Here is a 19428-nt window from a genome sequence, read left to right on the forward strand (position 1 = left end):
GAACGCCAAAGATTGGAGGGGCCCTTAAGTTACTTAGCTGCCCTTCCACTCCTGCCTCCTCCATCCCGTACAGGGATCTCTCTCCCGCCAGCTTGCCCCAGGAATGCTGGAGGGGGTGTCCTGCCTGGGGTGTTTATTTGCATTGGGGGGCATGTGGGGTCTCTAAGGCGATGGGGTTGTTTGCGGAGCTGGGAGTGATTTCAGGGCTGCCTCTGTTCCACAACGCAAGCTGGGCTGCCCTCTTGGCTCGGAGGCCTGGGAACAAGCCCCGGATCCCGCTGGTTGGCTGTGAAGCCGGAGTAAGCTCGGTGGAGTTACTCTGGATTTACACAGCGGTGTAGGTGTGGGGTGGGGAGGCGACTTTGGATTTATGCCGGGGGGGTGACTGCAGAGTAACTCACTGGCGTTGGTGGGGTTACTCCACCTTTCCGCCCGGGGCGACTGAGGTGGGGGTTACTCTGGATTTACACCAGGGTTGACTGGAGTAACACTGTTGACCTAGAAGGAGGGTGACTCTGGATTTACTCAAGGGTGGAACTCAGGTGGCATTACGGTGGGTGTGCAGAGGGAATTCCTGAGTTTACATTGGGGTCTAAGGGCTAACTGCTGTGTAAATCCAGACGATAGCCCACTAACGGGAGCAGTCGGTCTAGGTTTAAGCTGACCTGAGGAGTGACTCCCTTGATAGCAGTGGGGCAGTTACTCTGGTTTCACAGGGGGGCGGCCCCTCCAGGCGTCTAGCAAGGTGTGCCTCCGTGGATTAGCCGCTGCATTAACTCAGCAGAGCTAGGACAGCGGCCGCTCAACTTTGCTTTGCTTCCAGCGTCCCACTGCAGAGCCTGGAGCTGGGCCAGGGCCGGAGTTCTGTTTCCCCGGGAATTCCCTGACTTGTACATTTGTTTGTATCCCAAGTAGGAAGGACACGTCGGATTTCACAATTTCCCCTGAAATTGACTCACTGACTTTCTAAATCTTACAATGCAGCGTAAAATGAAATGACTGTTAGAAACTAACGAGGAGGCAAAGTGTTCCTCTTGCAGGAGGGCTGGTTGCTTTCTGTCTTTTTCCCCCAAAATGAAATTTCAGCAAAATCGACGCAGTCCCGCGGCCCTTTTCCGTTCCGACGAGTCGGCATTGAAGGGCCCAGTCCCCGTTGCTGTCAATGGCCATAGCTCCACTGGAGTGAATTTCTTTCTCTTAAGAGAATGACTAGAAGGGGAAAAAATGGTTCGGAAATACGTTTTGTGTGTACAAGTGAAAGAAGTAAATAAAATCCAGCGTGTGGCAACTCACCCGAATTAGGGGGGGTGCACCCATTGTTGCTGATCGGGGTGATCAGGAGTAATGTGGGGGAGCCGATGGGACCAATTCCCCTTTTGCTAACCTGGGTGTAAATCAGGAGTTGTTCACTGAAATAATGCACTTCGCATCGGTTTTGACAAGGGAGAGGAAATAAAGCTGATTTCTCTTCATAATGACGCCTTTGGGTTTTAAAAGTGACTTTTTTTAGTTTTAAAAACGTTTTTGTTTTTCCCGCTTTTGGTGATTTCTGTCAATGGGGTTATTTATTTAATGTTTTTGTTCATTTGCCTTTTTTCTAATAGGCGAGGGTGGAGTGGGGAGCATTTAAAATGGCAATAAAACAAAAATGGAAATGTCTGAAAGATTCTTCCTTTGTATCTATCCAGTCGCTGTCTGTCTGTCCCAAGCAGTCAGTCGTCACTCATCCAGCTCTCCAGATTCATGATCCCCCATCCATCCAACAGCTCCTCCTTTATCGTCAGAGCCCCCGTATTCTGCAGCAACATGGCACCAAATCCTGCACCCGTGCTAACGTGCTGCATCTCCAGGAAGTAGCCTTTGTTTCCCTCCCTCACGCTTCCAAATACACGCCCCCTTGGGACTCCTACTTCACACCTCTGCAAGGTGCTGTTTCAGGCTCTCTGCAAACTCAGTCATGGTATCAGTTACTCTTGGCTCACCTTTTATGAAGTTGCATCTGAAGAAGTGGGGTTTTTACCCAAAGAAAGCTTATGCTCAAATAAATCTGTTAGTCTTTAAGGTGCCGCCGGACTCCTTGTTGTTTTTGTGGATCCAGACTAACACGGCCGCCCCCTGACACTCTATGAAGTTGTCTTTCCCACCATGCGGCCAAGCATCTTGATTATTTTTTTTCCCACTGGAAGCAGAGGTGGTGCAATGCGATTCTCTGGAATATCTCCTCAAGATTCACCGCTGCCATGCTGGTTCCAGATCCCCGAGGGAATGAACCGAACAGGTAATCATCAAGTGATCCATCCCCTGTTGCCTATTCCCAGCCCATCCCCTGTCGCCTATTCCAAGCTCCCTCTGCAAGCTAGTTAGGTTGTTTGCCCCATGCCTGGTCAGGGCCCATTAGTCCACAAACTGCCTCCGGTATTATTTCTAGGCTCAATTGAGTCTAAGCCAAATTGTTCCCCTACCTCTCCCAATGGTCCCAGGTCAATATACAGATTAGATCTTACCCACAAATCACACTCGTGCCAATCCTTTAGAATCTAAAATCTAAAGGTTTATTCATAAAAGGAAAAAGATACAGGTAAGAGGTAGAATTGGTTCAATGGAATCAAATCCATACAGTCATGGCAACGTTCTTGGTTCAGGCTTGTAGCCGTGGTGGAATAACCTGCAGGTTCAAATCAAGTCTCTGGAGAACACCCATAGCTGGGATGGGCCATTCAGTCCTTGGTTCAAAGCTTCAGTTTGTAGCAAGGTCCCTCCAGCGGTATGAAGCAGGATTGAAGACCAGCTGGAGGAGATGCAGCCGTGTTTTACAGTTTCTTGCCATGTGGTCTTTCTTTCTTTGTCCCAAGGCCAAGCTGCCCATCCCACGGCCTGGAAACCCCTCTGAGTTCAGGCCATAGGCCGGTCCCCGCATGCCTTGCTGAGTCCCAAGGCGTGTCTGCCGTCTCTCAAGGGGACAGTTGTGTAGCTGATGGTCCTTAATGGGCCGCCAAGCAGGCACGGCAGAGCTGTCACCAAGTGGGCTGGGGTGTCCCCCAGAAGCAGAGCACATGTTTGAAATACGGACAACAGAGCCAATATTCATAACTTCAACTACAAAACTGATTCACGCTTCCAGGCAGCATCCTAACGAGCAAACCCTAACCTTCCCATCGCCCCCTCAAATATAGAACCGTGGTCGCACCAGTGAGCGGTACGGTCACGGATTCTGTCGATAACGGCCCAGAGGTAAAGAGCCGGCCGTAGAGTCAGGGACAGAGCCACACCCATCACCCAGGAAGCCCCATGCCCTGCTCTAACCACTGGACCCCACTCCTCTCCCAGAGCCGGGGAGAGCGCTCAGGCGTCCTGGCTCCCACCGCCCCCCCCCCCCGCTCTAACCACTAGACCCCACTCCCCTCCCAGAGCTGGGGAGAGAACCCAGGAGTCCTGGCTCCCACTGCCCCCCCCCCCGCTCTAACCACTAGACCCCACTCCCCTCCCAGGGCCGGGGAGAGAACCCAGGAGTCCCAGCTGGATTTGGGTGCATCATGGCTCCATTCCACACCCCCCCAAGGTCCCCCCCTGTGGGTAGTGAAGTGTCCTTGAGGTGTTTTGACAGCCCTGGAGCACAGACCCCCTGGGGGAGGGAACCGGGGGCAGGGCAGCAGCTCTGGCAGGCGGCTTGGCCAGCCTGGCTGTCGCCCGGAGCCGGCGCCACTTGTGACTGGCCCTGGGCTTGGCCCCGGCGCTGTCTGTCCCCGGAGCTGGTGTTGCAAGCCCCAGCCGCTGTTTGCGGAGTTTGCGCCTGGCCTTCGGGGACAGCAAAACCCCGCACGACCTGAGTCCACCCACCCCCCTGAGCCGGCCTGTCCCCTGCCCTGGGGCCGGATCAGAGCCCCCCAGAGAGGACAGGCCCCTTGTCCCCATCCGCCCCCCCCCGAGCCGGCCCGTCCCCTGCCCTGGGGCCGGATCAGAGCCCCCCAGAGAGGACAGGCCCCTTGTCCCCGTCCGGCCCCCCGAGCCGGCCCGTCCCCTGCCCTGGGGCCGGATCAGAGCCCCCCCAGAGGGGACAGGCCCCTTGTCCCCGTCCGCACCCCCTGAGCCGGCCCGTCCCCTGCCCTGGGGCCGGATCAGAGCCCCCCAGAGGGGACAGGCCCCTTGTCCCCGTCCGCCCCCCCCCCCCGAGCCGGCCCGTCCCCTGCCCTGGGGCCAGATCAGAGCCCCCCAGAGGGGACAGGCCCCTTGTCCCCGTCCGGCCCCCCGAGCCGGCCCGTCCCCTGACTTGGGGCCGGATCAGAGCCCCCCAGAGGGGACAGGCCCCTTGTCCCCATCCGGCCCCCCGAGCCGGCCCGTCCCCTGCCCTGGGGCCGGATCAGAGCCCCCCGAGGGGACAGGCCCCTTGTCCCCGTCCGCCCCCCTGAGCCGGCCCGTCCCCTGCCCTGGGGCCGGATCAGAGCCCCCCCAGAGGGGACAGGCCCCTTGTCCCCGTCTGCCCCCCCTGAGCCGGCCCATCCCTGGCCCTGGGGTCGGACCAGAGCCCCCCAGAGAGGACAGGCCCCATGTTCACCCCTGAGCCGGCCCGTCCCCTGCCCTGGGGCCGGATCAGAGCCCCCCAGAGGGGACAGGCCCCTTGTCCCCGTCCGGCCCCCCTGAGCCGGCCCGTCCCCTGCCCTGGGGCCGGATCAGAGCCCCACAGAGGGGACAGGCCCCTTGTCCCCGTCCGCCCCCCCTGAGCCGGCCCGTCCCCTGCCCTGGGGCCGGATCAGAGCCCCCCAGAGAGGACAGGCCCCTTGTCCCCATCCGCCCCCCCCCGAGCCGGCCCGTCCCCTGCCCTGGGGCCGGATCAGAGCCCCCCAGAGAGGACAGGCCCCTTGTCCCCGTCCGGCCCCCCGAGCCGGCCCGTCCCCTGCCCTGGGGCCGGATCAGAGCCCCCCCAGAGGGGACAGGCCCCTTGTCCCCGTCCGCACCCCCTGAGCCGGCCCGTCCCCTGCCCTGGGGCCGGATCAGAGCCCCCCAGAGGGGACAGGCCCCTTGTCCCCGTCCGCCCCCCCCCCCCCCCGAGCCAGCCCGTCCCCTGCCCTGGGGCCAGATCAGAGCCCCCCAGAGGGGACAGGCCCCTTGTCCCCGTCCGGCCCCCCGAGCCGGCCCGTCCCCTGACTTGGGGCCGGATCAGAGCCCCCCAGAGGGGACAGGCCCCTTGTCCCCATCCGGCCCCCCGAGCCGGCCCGTCCCCTGCCCTGGGGCCGGATCAGAGCCCCCCGAGGGGACAGGCCCCTTGTCCCCGTCCGCACCCCCTGAGCCGGCCCGTCCCCTGCCCTGGGGCCGGATCAGAGCCCCCCGAGGGGACAGGCCCCTTGTCCCCGTCCGCCCCCCTGAGCCGGCCCGTCCCCTGCCCTGGGGCCGGATCAGAGCCCCCCCAGAGGGGACAGGCCCCTTGTCCCCGTCTGCCCCCCCTGAGCCGGCCCATCCCTGGCCCTGGGGTCGGACCAGAGCCCCCCAGAGAGGACAGGCCCCATGTTCACCCCTGAGCCGGCCCGTCCCCTGCCCTGGGGCCGGATCAGAGCCCCCCAGAGGGGACAGGCCCCTTGTCCCCGTCCGCCCCCCCTGAGCCGGCCCGTCCCCTGCCCTGGGGCCGGATCAGAGCCCCCCAGAGGGGACAGGCCCCTTGTCCCCGTCCGGCCCCCCTGAGCCGGCCCGTCCCCTGCCCTGGGGCCGGATCAGAGCCCCCCAGAGGGGACAGGCCCCTTGTCCCCGTCCGCCCCCCCTGAGCCGGCCCGTCCCCTGCCCTGGGGCCGGATCAGAGCCCCCCAGAGGGGACAGGCCCCTTGTCCCCGTCCGGCCCCCCGTGAGCCGGCCTGTCCCCTGCCCTGGGGCCGGATCAGAGCCCCCCAGAGGGGACAGGCCCCTTGTCCCCGTCCGGCCCCCCGTGAGCCGGCCCGTCCCCTGCCCTGGGGCCGGATCAGAGCCCCCCAGAGGGGACAGGCCCCTTGTCCCCGTCCGCCCCCCTGAGCCGGCCCGTCCCCTGCCCTGGGGCCGGATCAGAGCCCCCCAGAGGGGACAGGCCCCTTGTCCCCGTCCGCCCACCCTGAGCCGGCCCGTCCCCTGCCCTGGGGCCGGATCAGAGCCCCTGCCCCGGCCACCAAAGGGGAGAAGCTCCGTGTCCCTCTCCCGCCCCCCTGAGCCGGCCCGTCCTCTGCCCTGAGGCCGGAGCAGAGCCCCCCCAGAGGGGAGAGGCCCTATGTCCCTCTCCCGCACCCCTGAGCCAGCCTGTCCCCTGCCCTGGGGCCGGATCAGAGCCCCCCAGAGGGGACAGGCCGGCTCACGGGTGCAGAGGGGCATGGGGCCTGTCCCCTGCCCTGGGGCCAGATCAGAGCCCCCCTGAGCCGGCCTGTCCCCCCGGATCAGAGCCCCCCAGAGAGGACAGGCCCCATGTCCCCCCCGAGCCGGCCCGTCCCCTGCCCTGGGGCCGGATCTGAGGCCCCCCAGAGGAGACAGGCCCCGTGTCCCATTTCCTGCACCCGTCTGTTGTGCATTGTGCTGTTGTCTCTCCCCCCTTCCTCACGCAGCGGGGCTGCCAAGGCCACTGGCCCTGGGTGGGGCGCGTAGACGGGAAGGTGTGTGGGCTGGCGCCTTCGGGTCTGCCGTGGGGCGCCGGAGCGGAGCCGGGCTTGGCGAGGGCTCGGCCGTGTCCGGGCAGCCAGCAGGCGATGAGCTGACCTCGTGGAGGGACAGCAAACAAAGTGTGCGATAGGGCTCTGAGCAAACAGCCCCCTGGAGCCAGGCACTGCCCCGCGATGCCAGAGCATCGTAATGGTGCCTTCGCCGGGTCTGGGATGACGGGCCCTGGTCTCAGCCGGGGCAGGGCCTGTCTCTCGCTGGGTCCGGGCAACACCTGGCACAATGGGGCCCTGATCTCAGCCGGGGCAGGGCCTGTCTCTCGCTGGGTCCGGGCAACACCTGGCACAATGGGGCCCTGATCTCAGCCGGGGCAGGGTCTGTCTCTCGCTGGGTCCGGGCAGCACCTGGCACGACGGGGCCCTGATCTCCGCCGGGGCAGGGCCTGTCTCTCGCTGGGTCCGGGCAACACCTGGCACAATGGGGCCCTGATCTCAGCCGGGGCAGGGTCTGTCTCTCGCTGGGTCCGGGCAGCACCTGGCACGACGGGGCCCTGATCTCCGCCGGGGCAGGGCCTGTCTCTCGCTGGGTCCGGGCAGCACCTGGCACGACGGGGCCCTGATCTCCGCCGGGGCAGGGCCTGTCTCTCGCTATGTGTCTGGGCAGCGCCTGGCACGACGGGACCCTGATCTCAGCCGGGGCAGGGTCTGTCTCTGGCTGTGTCTGGGCAGCGCCCGGCACAATTGGGCCATGATCCCTTGATTTTATGGTGGCACCTAGAGGGTGGCACAGAGGCTCAGGGGTAACCGAGTGTCTGAAACACCCCAGTTCAGGTCCCTCCGGCCTGGCTCCTCCATGCTGTGTAGATCGAACTCAGTGGGAGTTAGGTGCTAAAAGCCCCTTCTGGGTTATTGGGAGATTAAATATGAGGTGCCCAGATGCTATGGGGTGTGGGGGGGCAGGCCTGGGACCCTCCAAACTGTCTGTTGTCCTGGGGGGAATCGCAGTTATGGAAAAGCGGCACGAGGCGAAGGCTAGAGTACAAGGTACTCCGTCTCTCCCGCCCGCCCTGCCAGCGAGGGCGCTGCTGAAATCCCACCGAAAAGTGCCCCTGGTGGCAATAAATCCGAAGCACTGCAACGGCAAACAGCCCACCGGACTGCCCCGCCTCATTGGCACCGGTGTAAAGCCGCATTTGGGTTTTTCTACCCATGTCACAGCCTGATTCCCTGGGAGAGCCCCAGCAAACCTCTGGTGAACTGAGCTAAGCAATCACAGGGGAACCATCGCTACTGAAAGCCAGAAAAACTGGCATTTAGTTCTATGAATATGTTAATTCAGCTGCAGGTTAATTACTAGTCTAGTTAATGAATAGATCAGTTAGTAATTACTCTTTGAATTAACGTTAACTGTGTTATATACTAGTCAATTAGTGGAGAGGTTAATAATGTATTACTATCTTAATCGATATGTTAGCAGGGAAACAAATACAGTCACTAGGTTAGCTAATAAATAGATTGCTACCAAGGTGATAAACATATTAGCAATTAATAGAGTAGTTATATTTTAATATGTTTATTTTATTATGTATTGTATTTAATGTGCCAAATAATTTAATTAAATAAAATAATTTTAAAATAAAATTAAATAATCCAGTAGGTGATTAATAGATTATTTAATATATTGTTTAGTTTAATAAATACACTAGCCAATTAATGGCAGAAGTTGGCCAGTCTTGTTTAATATGTTAGCTAATTAATGCACTAGCCCATATGTATTATTAATCAATTGATTAACTTAATCAAAATAGTATGTGATTAATTCATATAATATAGAATACACTTGTGAGTTTATTAGAATGGAAGTTACTATAGTGGCAAGTTAATTAGCATAAGTTAATTAATACACTAGGCAACTGATTACCATATTCACCAATTATTATTTCTTTGTTAGTTGAATGATTTCTTTTGAGAGTACTAAAAACAAATTATTGAAATCACTGAAATTTAAAAGTCATTGAAATTTAAAAAGACACTTTCTGGAATCAGTAAAAATTCTCACTTTTTAAAACGAATGTTTATTTGTTATGAAACTCACTAGAAAAAATCTGACCTCAGAGGAGCAGCCGTGTTAGTCTGGATCCGCAAAAGAACAGCAGGACTTGTGGCACTGTGGAGACTAACTCATTTATTTGAGCAGACGCTTTCATGAGCTGAAGTGAGCTGTAGCTCCCAAACGCTTATGCTCACATAAATTGGTTAGTCTCTAGGGTCCCGCAAGTCTTCCTGTTCTTATGTAGAAAAAAATCTATGTAAGTATTTTAATTAATTCAATTTGAAAAATCCCGACTTAGCCATAAAAGTTGCAAAATGAAACTGCTTCCTAAGGAAAATTCAAATGCTTGTCTGTTCTGTTCATTAACTACTTTAATAATTAATATTGAACGTTCTAGAAATTTGTATTTATTGTTTCTATTATGTAACACTGATTATTTTTGAAAATACTAGAAAAATGCAATTGAAATCATGTCAATGTCCACTGCCTATCGATTCAAATGATCCCCTGGGTATAATCAATGCACGTGCACTAATTAGTTAGCGATTAAACTATGGGAATCAGAGAATACATTCCATTTCCCATCATTTTTTTCCAAAACATTTAAAGCTTTTCCTTTTCTCAGGCCAATAAAAATAATCATGTTTAACTAATTAATGAAACAAACAACTGAAAGACTTTGGGAATGGAAGTTTTTATTTAATTTCTAAAAGACAATAAAATAAATAAACCTCTTCATCGAATGTGATTACTTTAGGCATAAGAACCCTAGAATCAAATAACTGAAAACCCTTTGCTACATTTGCCTTTTAAAAAGTCACAGGCAAAAGGTACAGCGTGCCTATTAACTGAATTAGTTCATTTGCTTTTGGCAAATACAAGAAACAAACAAACTTATTTAACCCATTGAAATTTAAATAAACTAAATAATTTTATTATTTTTTGAATCAAGAAGTCATTTTATACAGGTAGCGAAATTTCTCTTTCATTTGATCGATCCATTCATAGTTTTGGCGATTACTAGAAGCGAATGATTGAAATAAGGGAATAAATCGATGTTTGGCTGTTGTGTCGGATAATGTCCTCTCTGCCTTTTGTTTAACGAAGCTGTCGCTGTAACTTTGTGAAGTCAGGGAATTTTCTTTTTAAACGTGATTATTAAAAATACCATTCAAATCCTCCGAGTTTAGAGGACAGCATTTCTTTCTTTCCCTTTCTTTCTTTTTCTTTCTTCCTTCCTTCCTTTATATCGGGCGTTTGCAGAAACATCTTGTTTAATCAATAAATCTTCAGGCTTCGCGGAACTGAGGCCATCGAAAGGAAATTTCCCTCGCTGGAAATTGTTTGTTGACAATAACCGGACAGAAAGGCAAGAGTTGCTCTTAGCAGTCGCGGTGACACACGCGTTTACCAAAGAACAAGCAACACATTTGCTTTGCACTTTGGCCCCAATCCTGCAAACATGTCCGCAACAATCATCTGAACCTGAGGTACGTGTACCCCTGCGGGTACGCAGAGATCTTCCAGGGGGTACGTCAACTCTTCCAGATATTTGCCTGGTTTCACACCAGGCTTCATAAAAGCACTAGTGACGTCAGTACAAACTACAATTTCATACAGACACTGACTTGTTTAAACTGCTCTATAGACTGTCCTCTGAAATGCAAGTACAATTTTTATATTCCAAACGATTTACTTTATAAAGTCTAGGGTAAAAATGAGAAAGGCAGCAATTTCTCAGTACGACTGTGCTGTGACAATTTTGTATTCTGATGTCTGATTTTGTAAGCAGGTCATTTTTAAATGAGGGGAAACTTGGGGGCGCACAAGACAAAGCCGACACCTGAAAGGGAAGCGGTCGTCTGGAAAGGCTGAGCGATTCTGTGGAGCTCCGCAGAGGTATGGCTGATTCACACCAGCTGGGAATTGGGCCGGGCCCCGTTAATTCCAGTCGGGCTACGGACGATTGACACCAGCTGGGATCTGGCCCAGTGGGTCTAGTAACCCATAAGTGTTTCCAAAGTCGGAGCGTAAGACACAGCAGAGTGACTCAGGTTACGTACAGCATAACCCCCTCCCCCCCCCCAACAATAAAATCCTTTAGCCCTGCTATAAACAGTCTGATCCTTTTTTAGGGCAGGGTTTTGTGCGGGGGGTGGGGTGCTCTGAATGTCAGTGGGAAGTGGCAGCATGTCAAAGAAACTCTCCTGTGGAAATCACTAGCTTGATAATTGAGACTGAGTGAAGATTCCCCATTTAGCACTTGAACGGAATCAAAATACCCACTTTGAAGAAATGTAGCCCCAAACTTGCCTGTTTAAAAAGGATCTAACCCAATGCTTTTTCCATTCAACATGCCATTAACCTGCAGAACTCCTTGCCACATGATAGCCACTTAGGCCCACGTCTTAGCAGCACTGAAAACCATAAGGCTTGGCTGCTTACCTAGATAATATGAATCCCCATTTAGAATTACCAGGGTGAACTTGATCAAGGTGAGTTTGGGAAGAGAGAGAAACTGGGTTAGACGGGCCCTGGGTGGCTGTGCCTAGCTCATCACGGTTATGTTCAAATTCTGGGATGATGGGTGATTAGGATCAATCGATTGTTGCCCATTTAGGGCTCATTCGTAACAAGTGCTGTGATGGAAAACAGAATAAAGAGTTAATTTTTCCCCTTCAAAATGCTGCGGCCTAATTAGCTGGCCGGATCAATCCCCCATTTGATGCCAGGATCATCCTGGGGCTGGGAGAAAATTTTTAAACTTGAGGTCATTCCCATCCCAGCCCCTCTCCGATCTCAGCTGCGGTGTTGTGGGGACAGACACCCTGAACGTGAAACTTACCGTAAGTGTTTTGAAATCTCATTGGGACAAATGCCAGGAGGGATTAAAGTCAAAGGCCTGGGACAATTAATGTCGCTCCACTTTGAAAGAGCAGTGCTGATTGACACCTGCTGGGATCTGGCCCCATTGACACCGGCTGGGGAGCCGGCCAATGGTATGCTGGAACTTTGAGCCCAGCTGCGATAACCGTATTGACGGGCTGTTTACGGTTTCCCTCTCCTCACCTGTCCTTTCTTGGCACGCGGGGGATTGGCTGCTCTGGGACCGGGGTGGGGATGGCTGGGCTATAAACGCAGCCCTGGGTCGGGGACCCAACGCAGCCACCAGCTCCGCCCTTTGGAGACACGACAGAGGAGCGGGAAAGAGACAGAAAAATACAAGGCAGAAAAATATCACAATGAAGCTTCAAGTCGCCTGTGTGATTCTCATCCTCGTAATCACCTCCACCAAAAACTCCTGCTGCTTCCCAGGCCAGGTAAACGCTTCTCAGGCTCTTTCTTTCCTTTGTACGATGGTTGTACCGGGACGTCCCAACGGAGATCAGGGCCCCTTTTTGCCGGGCGCTGCCCGGATACACAGCGAGGGACCGTCCCTGCCCCAGCTGGGATCAGGGCCCCGTTGTGATAGGTGTTGCCCAGACACAGCCAAAGACAGTCCCTCGCCCAGCTGAGATCACTGCCCCCTTGTTGCAGGCAGGATTATCAGTCCCTTTTTCCAGGCATGGGGAAACTGAGGCACAGAGCCACCAAGTAACTGGCTCAAGATCACATAGGCTCGCTGCTACAGAGCCGGGAACAGAACCCAGGTGTCTGGACTCAGAGCTCGTGGCCTTGCCCAGCACTGGATTTCTTTAGGATTCATCTGACATGACATATCGTCTTTGAACACACATCCCCCCATCCCCTGAACTTTATACCAGTCCCTGGACCTGTGCCCATGAAAAGCTCTGGGAAAGCTGCAGGGTCTGTCTGGAATCTCAGACAGATATGTGGAAGGGGAAAACGGACATTTCTCTTGCATCACAAATTGTCCAGATTGGTTTATAACCAAAATCTCTTGTTTTCACAATATGGATGAGTTTATTCCGGAACTAACTCAATGTTCTTAGTGGGGCAAAGACTGGTGGGCTACACAAGGGGCACGAAATGTGACGAGGAATATTTCTCCCACTGTCTTTTGAAGGCAAATTTTTTTCTAAAACTTATTTGCTACTTTTTCACCAGCCTTTCCCATAGGTTTATGTTCTGAATTGGTGGCATTACATTGTGTCTACCAAAATGCAACGTAAATGTCCTGAGTTGCAGAAATCTGAGTGGCAAATTCGAGGAAGAACTGGGGATAGAACCCAGGAGTCCTGATTCCCAGCCCCCTCCCCCTCTCACCCACTAGACCCCACTCCCCTCCTAGAGCCAGGGATAAACCAGCTGTCCCGGCTCCCAGCCCACCCTGCTCTAACCCACTGCACCGAACATAACGCTCAGGTCTGTCTTCTCCCTCTCTCTGCAGACAGCAAATCCTGCTGGTTTGTTAAGGCAACAAATGGAGCCCATAGAAGAAACTCCGGGTCCGCAGGTAAGAACGGAACTGGGGGGCTCTCCCTTGGCAGGCAGGGCTGGCCCTCATGTCCCAGAGTGGCGCTAGGGGGCGCTGTGCTGCAGGGAGCGGGGCGGGGGCTCTCCCCTGGCAGGCAGGGCTGGCCCCGAAGGCTGCACGACCAGGAGCCCAGCCCCCGAGCCCACAGCCCCCCGGGACGGTTCTAGGCTAACTCAATGCCAGACACTAGGCCTATTAACGAGCCACGGCACTTCCCTTGTGGCAGGCCTGGGGCTAGAAACCCAGGAGTCCTGGCTCCCAGCCCCCCACTCCCCAACCACTAGACCCCGCTCCCCGCCCAGAGCTGCAGAGAGAACCCAGGAGTCCTGGCTCCCAGCCCCCCACTCCCCAACCACTAGACCCCGCTCCTCGCCCAGAGCCACAGAGAGAACCCAGGAGTCCTGGCTCCCAGCCCCCCACTCCCCAACCACTAGACCCTGCTCCCCACCCACAGCCGCAGAGAGAACCCAGGAGTCCTGGCTCCCAGCCCCCCACTCCCCAACCACTAGACCCCGCTCCCTGCCCAGAGCCGCAGAAAGAACCCAGGAGTCCTGGCTCCCAACCCCCCTGCACTAACCACTAGACCCCGCTCCCTTCCCCTCCCCTCGCTGGAGATTGAACCCAGGAGTCCTGACCTTCTTCTCCCCCCCGCAGGCCCTGCTCCGCCGCGCCAAGCGCTTCAACAGCCACTTCCCGATCTGCACCTTCTGCTGCAAGTGCTGCCAGAACCTGGGCTGCGGCTTCTGCTGCCGCACCTGAGCCCGCCGCGAAGCGCTAGGGGGCGCCGTCACCCCCGGCCCAGCCCGGCCCGGCCCCGGCTCCCGGCCGCGACTCCGCCCGGACCCCCCGCCCCAAACCCACCTTATTTATTGCTTCCTTTGCTTCCGTCTCTGTTTGTTATTGGCCATTAAACCTGGGTTTTCAAGTCGGGAGCGTGTCGTCCTCGGTACTGAATTGGACCCAGGAGTCCTGGCTCCCAGCTGCCCCTGCTCTAAATCCCGAGACCCCACCCCCCTGCCAGAGCCAGGGACAGAACCCAGGAGTCCTGGCTCCCTCCCTTCCCCCCTCATTCTAACCAGGACGCTACAGAGGAGGCTGCGGCTCAGAGCCGGGCGAGCCGTGTGCCAGGGCTGGGCGGCTGGTCCCCAGCTGTCCCACCCCAGAGGTGGCTGCATCGCAGCACCGGCCATTCTCTCTCATCACCCTCTTTCCAGTGCTTTGGTTCCCCTCGGGCCTGGGCGGTGAGTGTCCAGCCACCACCGAGCGGCTCAAAGAGGGAAACCGAGGCAACATCAAACTCTTTAGCCCGGGGAGAAACTGGAAATGGCTTTTATTTAGCTGCAGCAGTGAAAGGGTTAACACAGGCCGACCTGCTCCACATAACTCTGTCTGGAGCAGTAGCTGCCTCCCAGGTGTATTAGCAGAGCCCAGTGTGGCCCCCAGCTGAGGGGGGGGCACGGCCCAGACACAGCCAGAGACAGGCCCTGCCCCAGCTGACATCAGGGCCCGGTGGTGCCCAGGTCCAGTGAAACCACTAGGCGAACTAAGGGGTCACCTCGGGCGCCATGTGGTTGGGGGCGCCAGAAAGCGAAGTCCTGGCTCAGCAGGGAGGAGCCGCCTTCCAGAGGCACCAGAGGGCCAGAGCTCAGGCTTGCGGGGGCGGTGAGCCCCAGCCATGGAGCGGTGCAGGGGGGCAGCAGCCCTGCAAAGGCGGTGGGGCTGCTAGCTGGGAGCAGCCGCGCCCCGCCCCTCCTGCCCAGGCTGCGGCCCGGTGCCCCTCCCACCCCGCCTCGGGGGGGCTCCTGCAGGCTGCATCAGATGCATGTGGGCGGCGGCCCCCGTGCACCCCCTGGCTTCCCCCCCTCGCCGCGCTCGGGCTTTGCGGCTCCCGAGAGTGTGACCCGCCGCTGCCCCCCCGGATCAGGCTCAGGGTCCCTCGCCCCGGCGTCAGAGGCTCACACTCCAGGGAACCGCAGAGCCCGCGCGTGGCGAGGTTAGCCAGGGGGTGCACGGGGGCCGGTGCATAAATGCATATTTAGGGTTCTTCAATAACCTGATATCCCCCCACATTGCATTTTTGGCCTTTTGTGCTTTGTGGTTGAAAAGCAGATTCTGTGTCCCCCAGTGAAAAATCTTGGTTACCTTCCAGACCAATGGTACAGAATTCAGAAGAAGCCCTGCCTAGATTATAGTTTATCCTGCAAGGTGGGAATATTCTTCAGATTTCACATAAGAAAAGACCAAAGACCTGGTTGAGGAGTAAATATAAAGTATTTTCATGTGTTTATCCAAAGTGAGTTTGTTTCTACTTGGACCAGCACATCTTAAAAAAAGTCTTGTTTTACTAACTTTAAGATTGTTAAAAATTCACAAAGAAAGAAAATGATTTTGAAAGTTGCGGATGGATCAATTTTTTTTGTCCCTTTTCTCCCTTTGGAGGTTCTGTTGCTCAAATATTTGCACAGCATATTTTGAAAGTCAAATGAAAAACAAGGAACTCGTATCCAGTAAGCCGCCACGTCGTTCGGTTTTTAGAGGACGGGGAGAGAGAAATACATGTTTTTTAATCTCAGAGATAAAGAGCCTAGATTTTCATGAAAGTTGCTGAAAGTTAGATGAGCAATGAACTGAGTGGGATTTGTCAGCTGCGAAGTTGATCCTTGGTAGGCTATGTCAAGGGACTTTATTAATTTGGATTCCATTCTAAAAGAAACACCCCCACAGCCGTCTGCCCCACTGACAACCTGCCCCGTTGTTTGCCTAGGCACCTCTTGTATCCTGTCTTTAGACTGTAAACACCTGGGATGATCATTTACTACGTATCAATTTAGTTCCTAGCACAACGGGGCCCCAACTTGGTGGACGCCTCTGGCAATAAAAATATTAATCTTAAAGATTTGTAACACACAGCGCCCTGGGAATTGTGCTCCAGACCTCCACCCCGAGCAGCGGCGTTTCCCCAGCCCCCACACTCCAGGCACGGAAGCCTGAGAGTCACTTTCCACAGAGCAGGACGGCTCCCATGGTTGAAGTTACGCTTCGGTGCTGGATTGTCTAATAATCAGTGCGTCGATGCAATGGCATGTGACGTGCTCTCGAACCACCAGCTGACAGGCTCGTGTTGTCCTGCACCCTAGGACACAGAGGACGTGGTTGCAAGTCGTCCTGCTTCAGGGACTCGGTCTGGGGATCCTTGATGCACAAATGCCCTCAGAAGGTGCCTGGCTGCAGACTTGGTCATGTTTCCCTCACACCTTTCTCCACATTGGTTGCAACTATGGCAGCGTGGCCTCTCGGGATGGTGAGCCCTGCACACGCCCTATCCCTGTTCGCTGGACTTCTTGGGGGGGCCATGTGCCTAGTCCATTGAAAATGAGGCATAGGGGTGTCATGTTGGCCCAAGGAGATGTCTGTTTCAGAGCTAGCTCTTCTAGATCATAGAATCATAGAATCATAGAATCATAGAATATCAGGGTTGGAAGGGACCCCAGAAGGTCATCTAGTCCAACCCCCTGCTCGAAGCAGGACCAATTCCCAGTTAAATCATCCCAGCCAGGGCTTTGTCAAGCCTGACCTTAAAAACCTCTAAGGAAGGAGATTCTACCACCTCCCTAGGTAACGCATTCCAGTGTTTCACCACCCTCTTAGTGAAAAAGTTTTTCCTAATATCCAATCTAAACCTTCCCCACTGCAACTTGAGACCATTACTCCTCGTTCTGTCATCTGCTACCATTGAGAACAGTCTAGAGCCATCCTCTTTGGAACCCCCTTTCAGGTAGTTGAAAGCAGCTATCAAATCCCCCCTCATTCTTCTCTTCTGCAGGCTAAACAATCCCAGCTCCCTCAGCCTCTCCTCATAACTCATGTGTTCCAGACCCCTAATCATTTGTGTTGCCCTTCGCTGGACTCTCTCCAATTTATCCACATCCTTCTTGTAGTGTGGGGTCCAAAACTGGACACAGTACTCCAGATGAGGCCTCACCAATGTCGAATAGAGGGGAACGATCACGTCCCTCGATCTGCTCGCTATGCCCCTACTTATACATCCCAAAATGCCATTGGCCTTCTTGGCAACAAGGGCACACTGCTGACTCATATCCAGCTTCTCGTCCACTGTCACCCCCAGGTCCCTTTCCGCAGAACTGCTGCCTAGCCATTCGGTCCCTCGTCTGTAGCTGTGCATTGGGTTCTTCCGTCCTAAGTGCAGGACCCTGCACTTATCCTTATTGAAGCTCATCAGATTTCTTTTGGCCCAATCCTCCAATTTGTCTAGGTCCTTCTGTATCCTATCCCTCCCCTCCAGCGTATCTACCACTCCTCCCAGTTTAGTATCATCCGCAAATTTGCTGAGAGTGCAATCCACACCATCCTCCAGATCATTTAGATGTTCCTTAGATGTTCCTCTGAGGTGCCTTGCGAGGGAGAAGAATTGGTATGTTGCAGGAATTCGGAGGAAAAGCTGGGAATCGAACATGGATCGGCTCACGCCCAGGCATGTGACTCACACACAAGACCTTCCTTCTTAGCAGCATGTGTGTTTTATATTATGAGAGGAAAAAGATTTATGACCCAAGAATAAAATATCCCCTCTGCCCTTGTATTGTATGATAGTATTCATTCCTGATCATTCAGAAATCTTTTTAATAATCAAGAGGTGACAGGTGCCGTTGGAGCCCCCTGCTGCCCTGCCTGGGGTGAAACCATCATCAACATCCCGGCTCTAGACCCATCCAGCCTGGTGTCCTGCCTGCTCCCTGCTGCCCCCATCACCTAGCAGGGAGCTGTGGGTCAGGAGTGAGGGGCACCAGGAGAGCTGACGGGGGGAACCCAGTGCTGGGCTAGCAGGAGGCAGCAGGGCAGGGTGAGGGGCCCCGATAGAGCTGAGGGGGGCAGCCCAGGTCACAGGGGAAGCTTGGGGTACCCCCAAGTGACTCCAGCAGTGTAATGGCCCCCAGGCTGCGGAGCCGGCCAATGGTTTGTTAGAATTTTGAGCCCAGCTGCGATAACCGTATTGACGGGCTGTTTACGGTTTCCCTCTCCTCACCTGTCCTTTCTTGGCACGCGGGGGATTGGCTGCTCCGGGACCGGGGTGGGGATGGCTGGGCTATAAACGCAGCCCTGGGTCGGGGACCCAACACAGCCACCAGCTCCGCCCTTTGGAGACACGACAGAGGAGCGAGGAAGAGGAGACAGAAAAATACAAGGCAGAAAAACATTACAATGAAGCTTCAAGTCGCCTGCGTGATTCTCATCCTCGTCATCCCCTCCGCCAAAAACTCCTGCTACTTCCCAGGCCAGGTAAAGGCTTCCCAGGCTCTTTCTTTCCTTTGTACGATGATTGTACCAAGACACCCCAGCGGAGATCAGGGCCCCGTTGTGCCCGGCGCTGCCCGGATACACAGCGAGAGACCGTCCCTGCCCCAGCTGGGATCAGGGCCCCGTTGTGACAGGTGTCGCCCAGACACAGCCAGAGACAGTCCCCCTCGCATCTGAGATCAGTGCCCCATTGCTGCAGGCAGGATTATCAGTCCCTTTTTCCAGGCATGGGGAAACTGAGGCACAGAGCCACCGAGTAACTGGCTCAAGGTCACATGGGCTAGCTGCTTCAGAGCAGGGAACAGAACCCAGGTTTCTGGACTCCCAGCTCAGGGCGCTGCCCAGCACTGGATTTCTTTCTGTGTCGTCTCAGATAAATGCTAGTCTCTACACACACACCCCACGCATGTGATTCCAGTCCCTGGACCTGCGCCCAAGAAAAGCTCTGGGAAAGCTGCAGGGTCTGTCTGGAATCTCAGACAGATTTGTGGAAGGGGGAAATGGCCATTTCTTTACACCACAAATGGTCCAGATTGGTTTTTAACCAAAATCTCCTGTTTTCACAATATGAATGCGTTTATTCTGGAACTAACTCAATGTTCTTAGTGGGGCAAAGACTGGTGGGCTACACAAGGGGCACGAAGTGTGACAAGGAATATTTCTCCCACTGCCTTTTGAAGGAAAACTCTTTCCTAAAACTTATTTGCTACTTTTTCACCAGCCTTTCCCATAGGTTTACATTCTGAATCGGTGGCATTACATTGTGTCTACCAAAATGCAATGTAAATGTCCTGAGTTGCAGAAATCTGAGTGGCAAATTCGAGGAAGAACTGGGGATAGAACCCAGGAGTCCTGATTCCCAGCCCCCTCCCCCTCTCACCCACTAGACCCCACTCCCCTCCTAGAGCCAGGGATAAACCAGCTGTCCCGGCTCCCAGCCCACCCTGCTCTAACCCACTGCACCGAACATAACGCTCAGGTCTGTCTTCTCCCTCTCTCTGCAGACAGCAAATCCTGCT

The 19428-nt window shown here is 55.1% G+C and overlaps 1 protein-coding gene across 1 annotated transcript; it reads left to right on the forward strand.

Annotated features, from left to right (window-relative positions):
• Positions 1-11897: 11897 nt before the first annotated feature.
• HAMP (hepcidin antimicrobial peptide) lies at positions 11898-13852 on the forward strand. The gene is made up of 3 exons (XM_073322572.2): positions 11898-11975; positions 13007-13072; positions 13748-13852. The coding sequence occupies exons 1-3, from the start codon at positions 11898-11900 to the stop codon at positions 13850-13852; spliced, it is 249 nt and encodes an 82-aa protein (XP_073178673.1).
• Positions 13853-19428: the final 5576 nt, after the last annotated feature.

The sequence above is a fragment of the Lepidochelys kempii genome, chromosome 24, assembly GCF_965140285.1.
Source record: "Lepidochelys kempii isolate rLepKem1 chromosome 24, rLepKem1.hap1, whole genome shotgun sequence".
NCBI classification, from domain to species: domain Eukaryota; kingdom Metazoa; phylum Chordata; order Testudines; family Cheloniidae; genus Lepidochelys; species Lepidochelys kempii.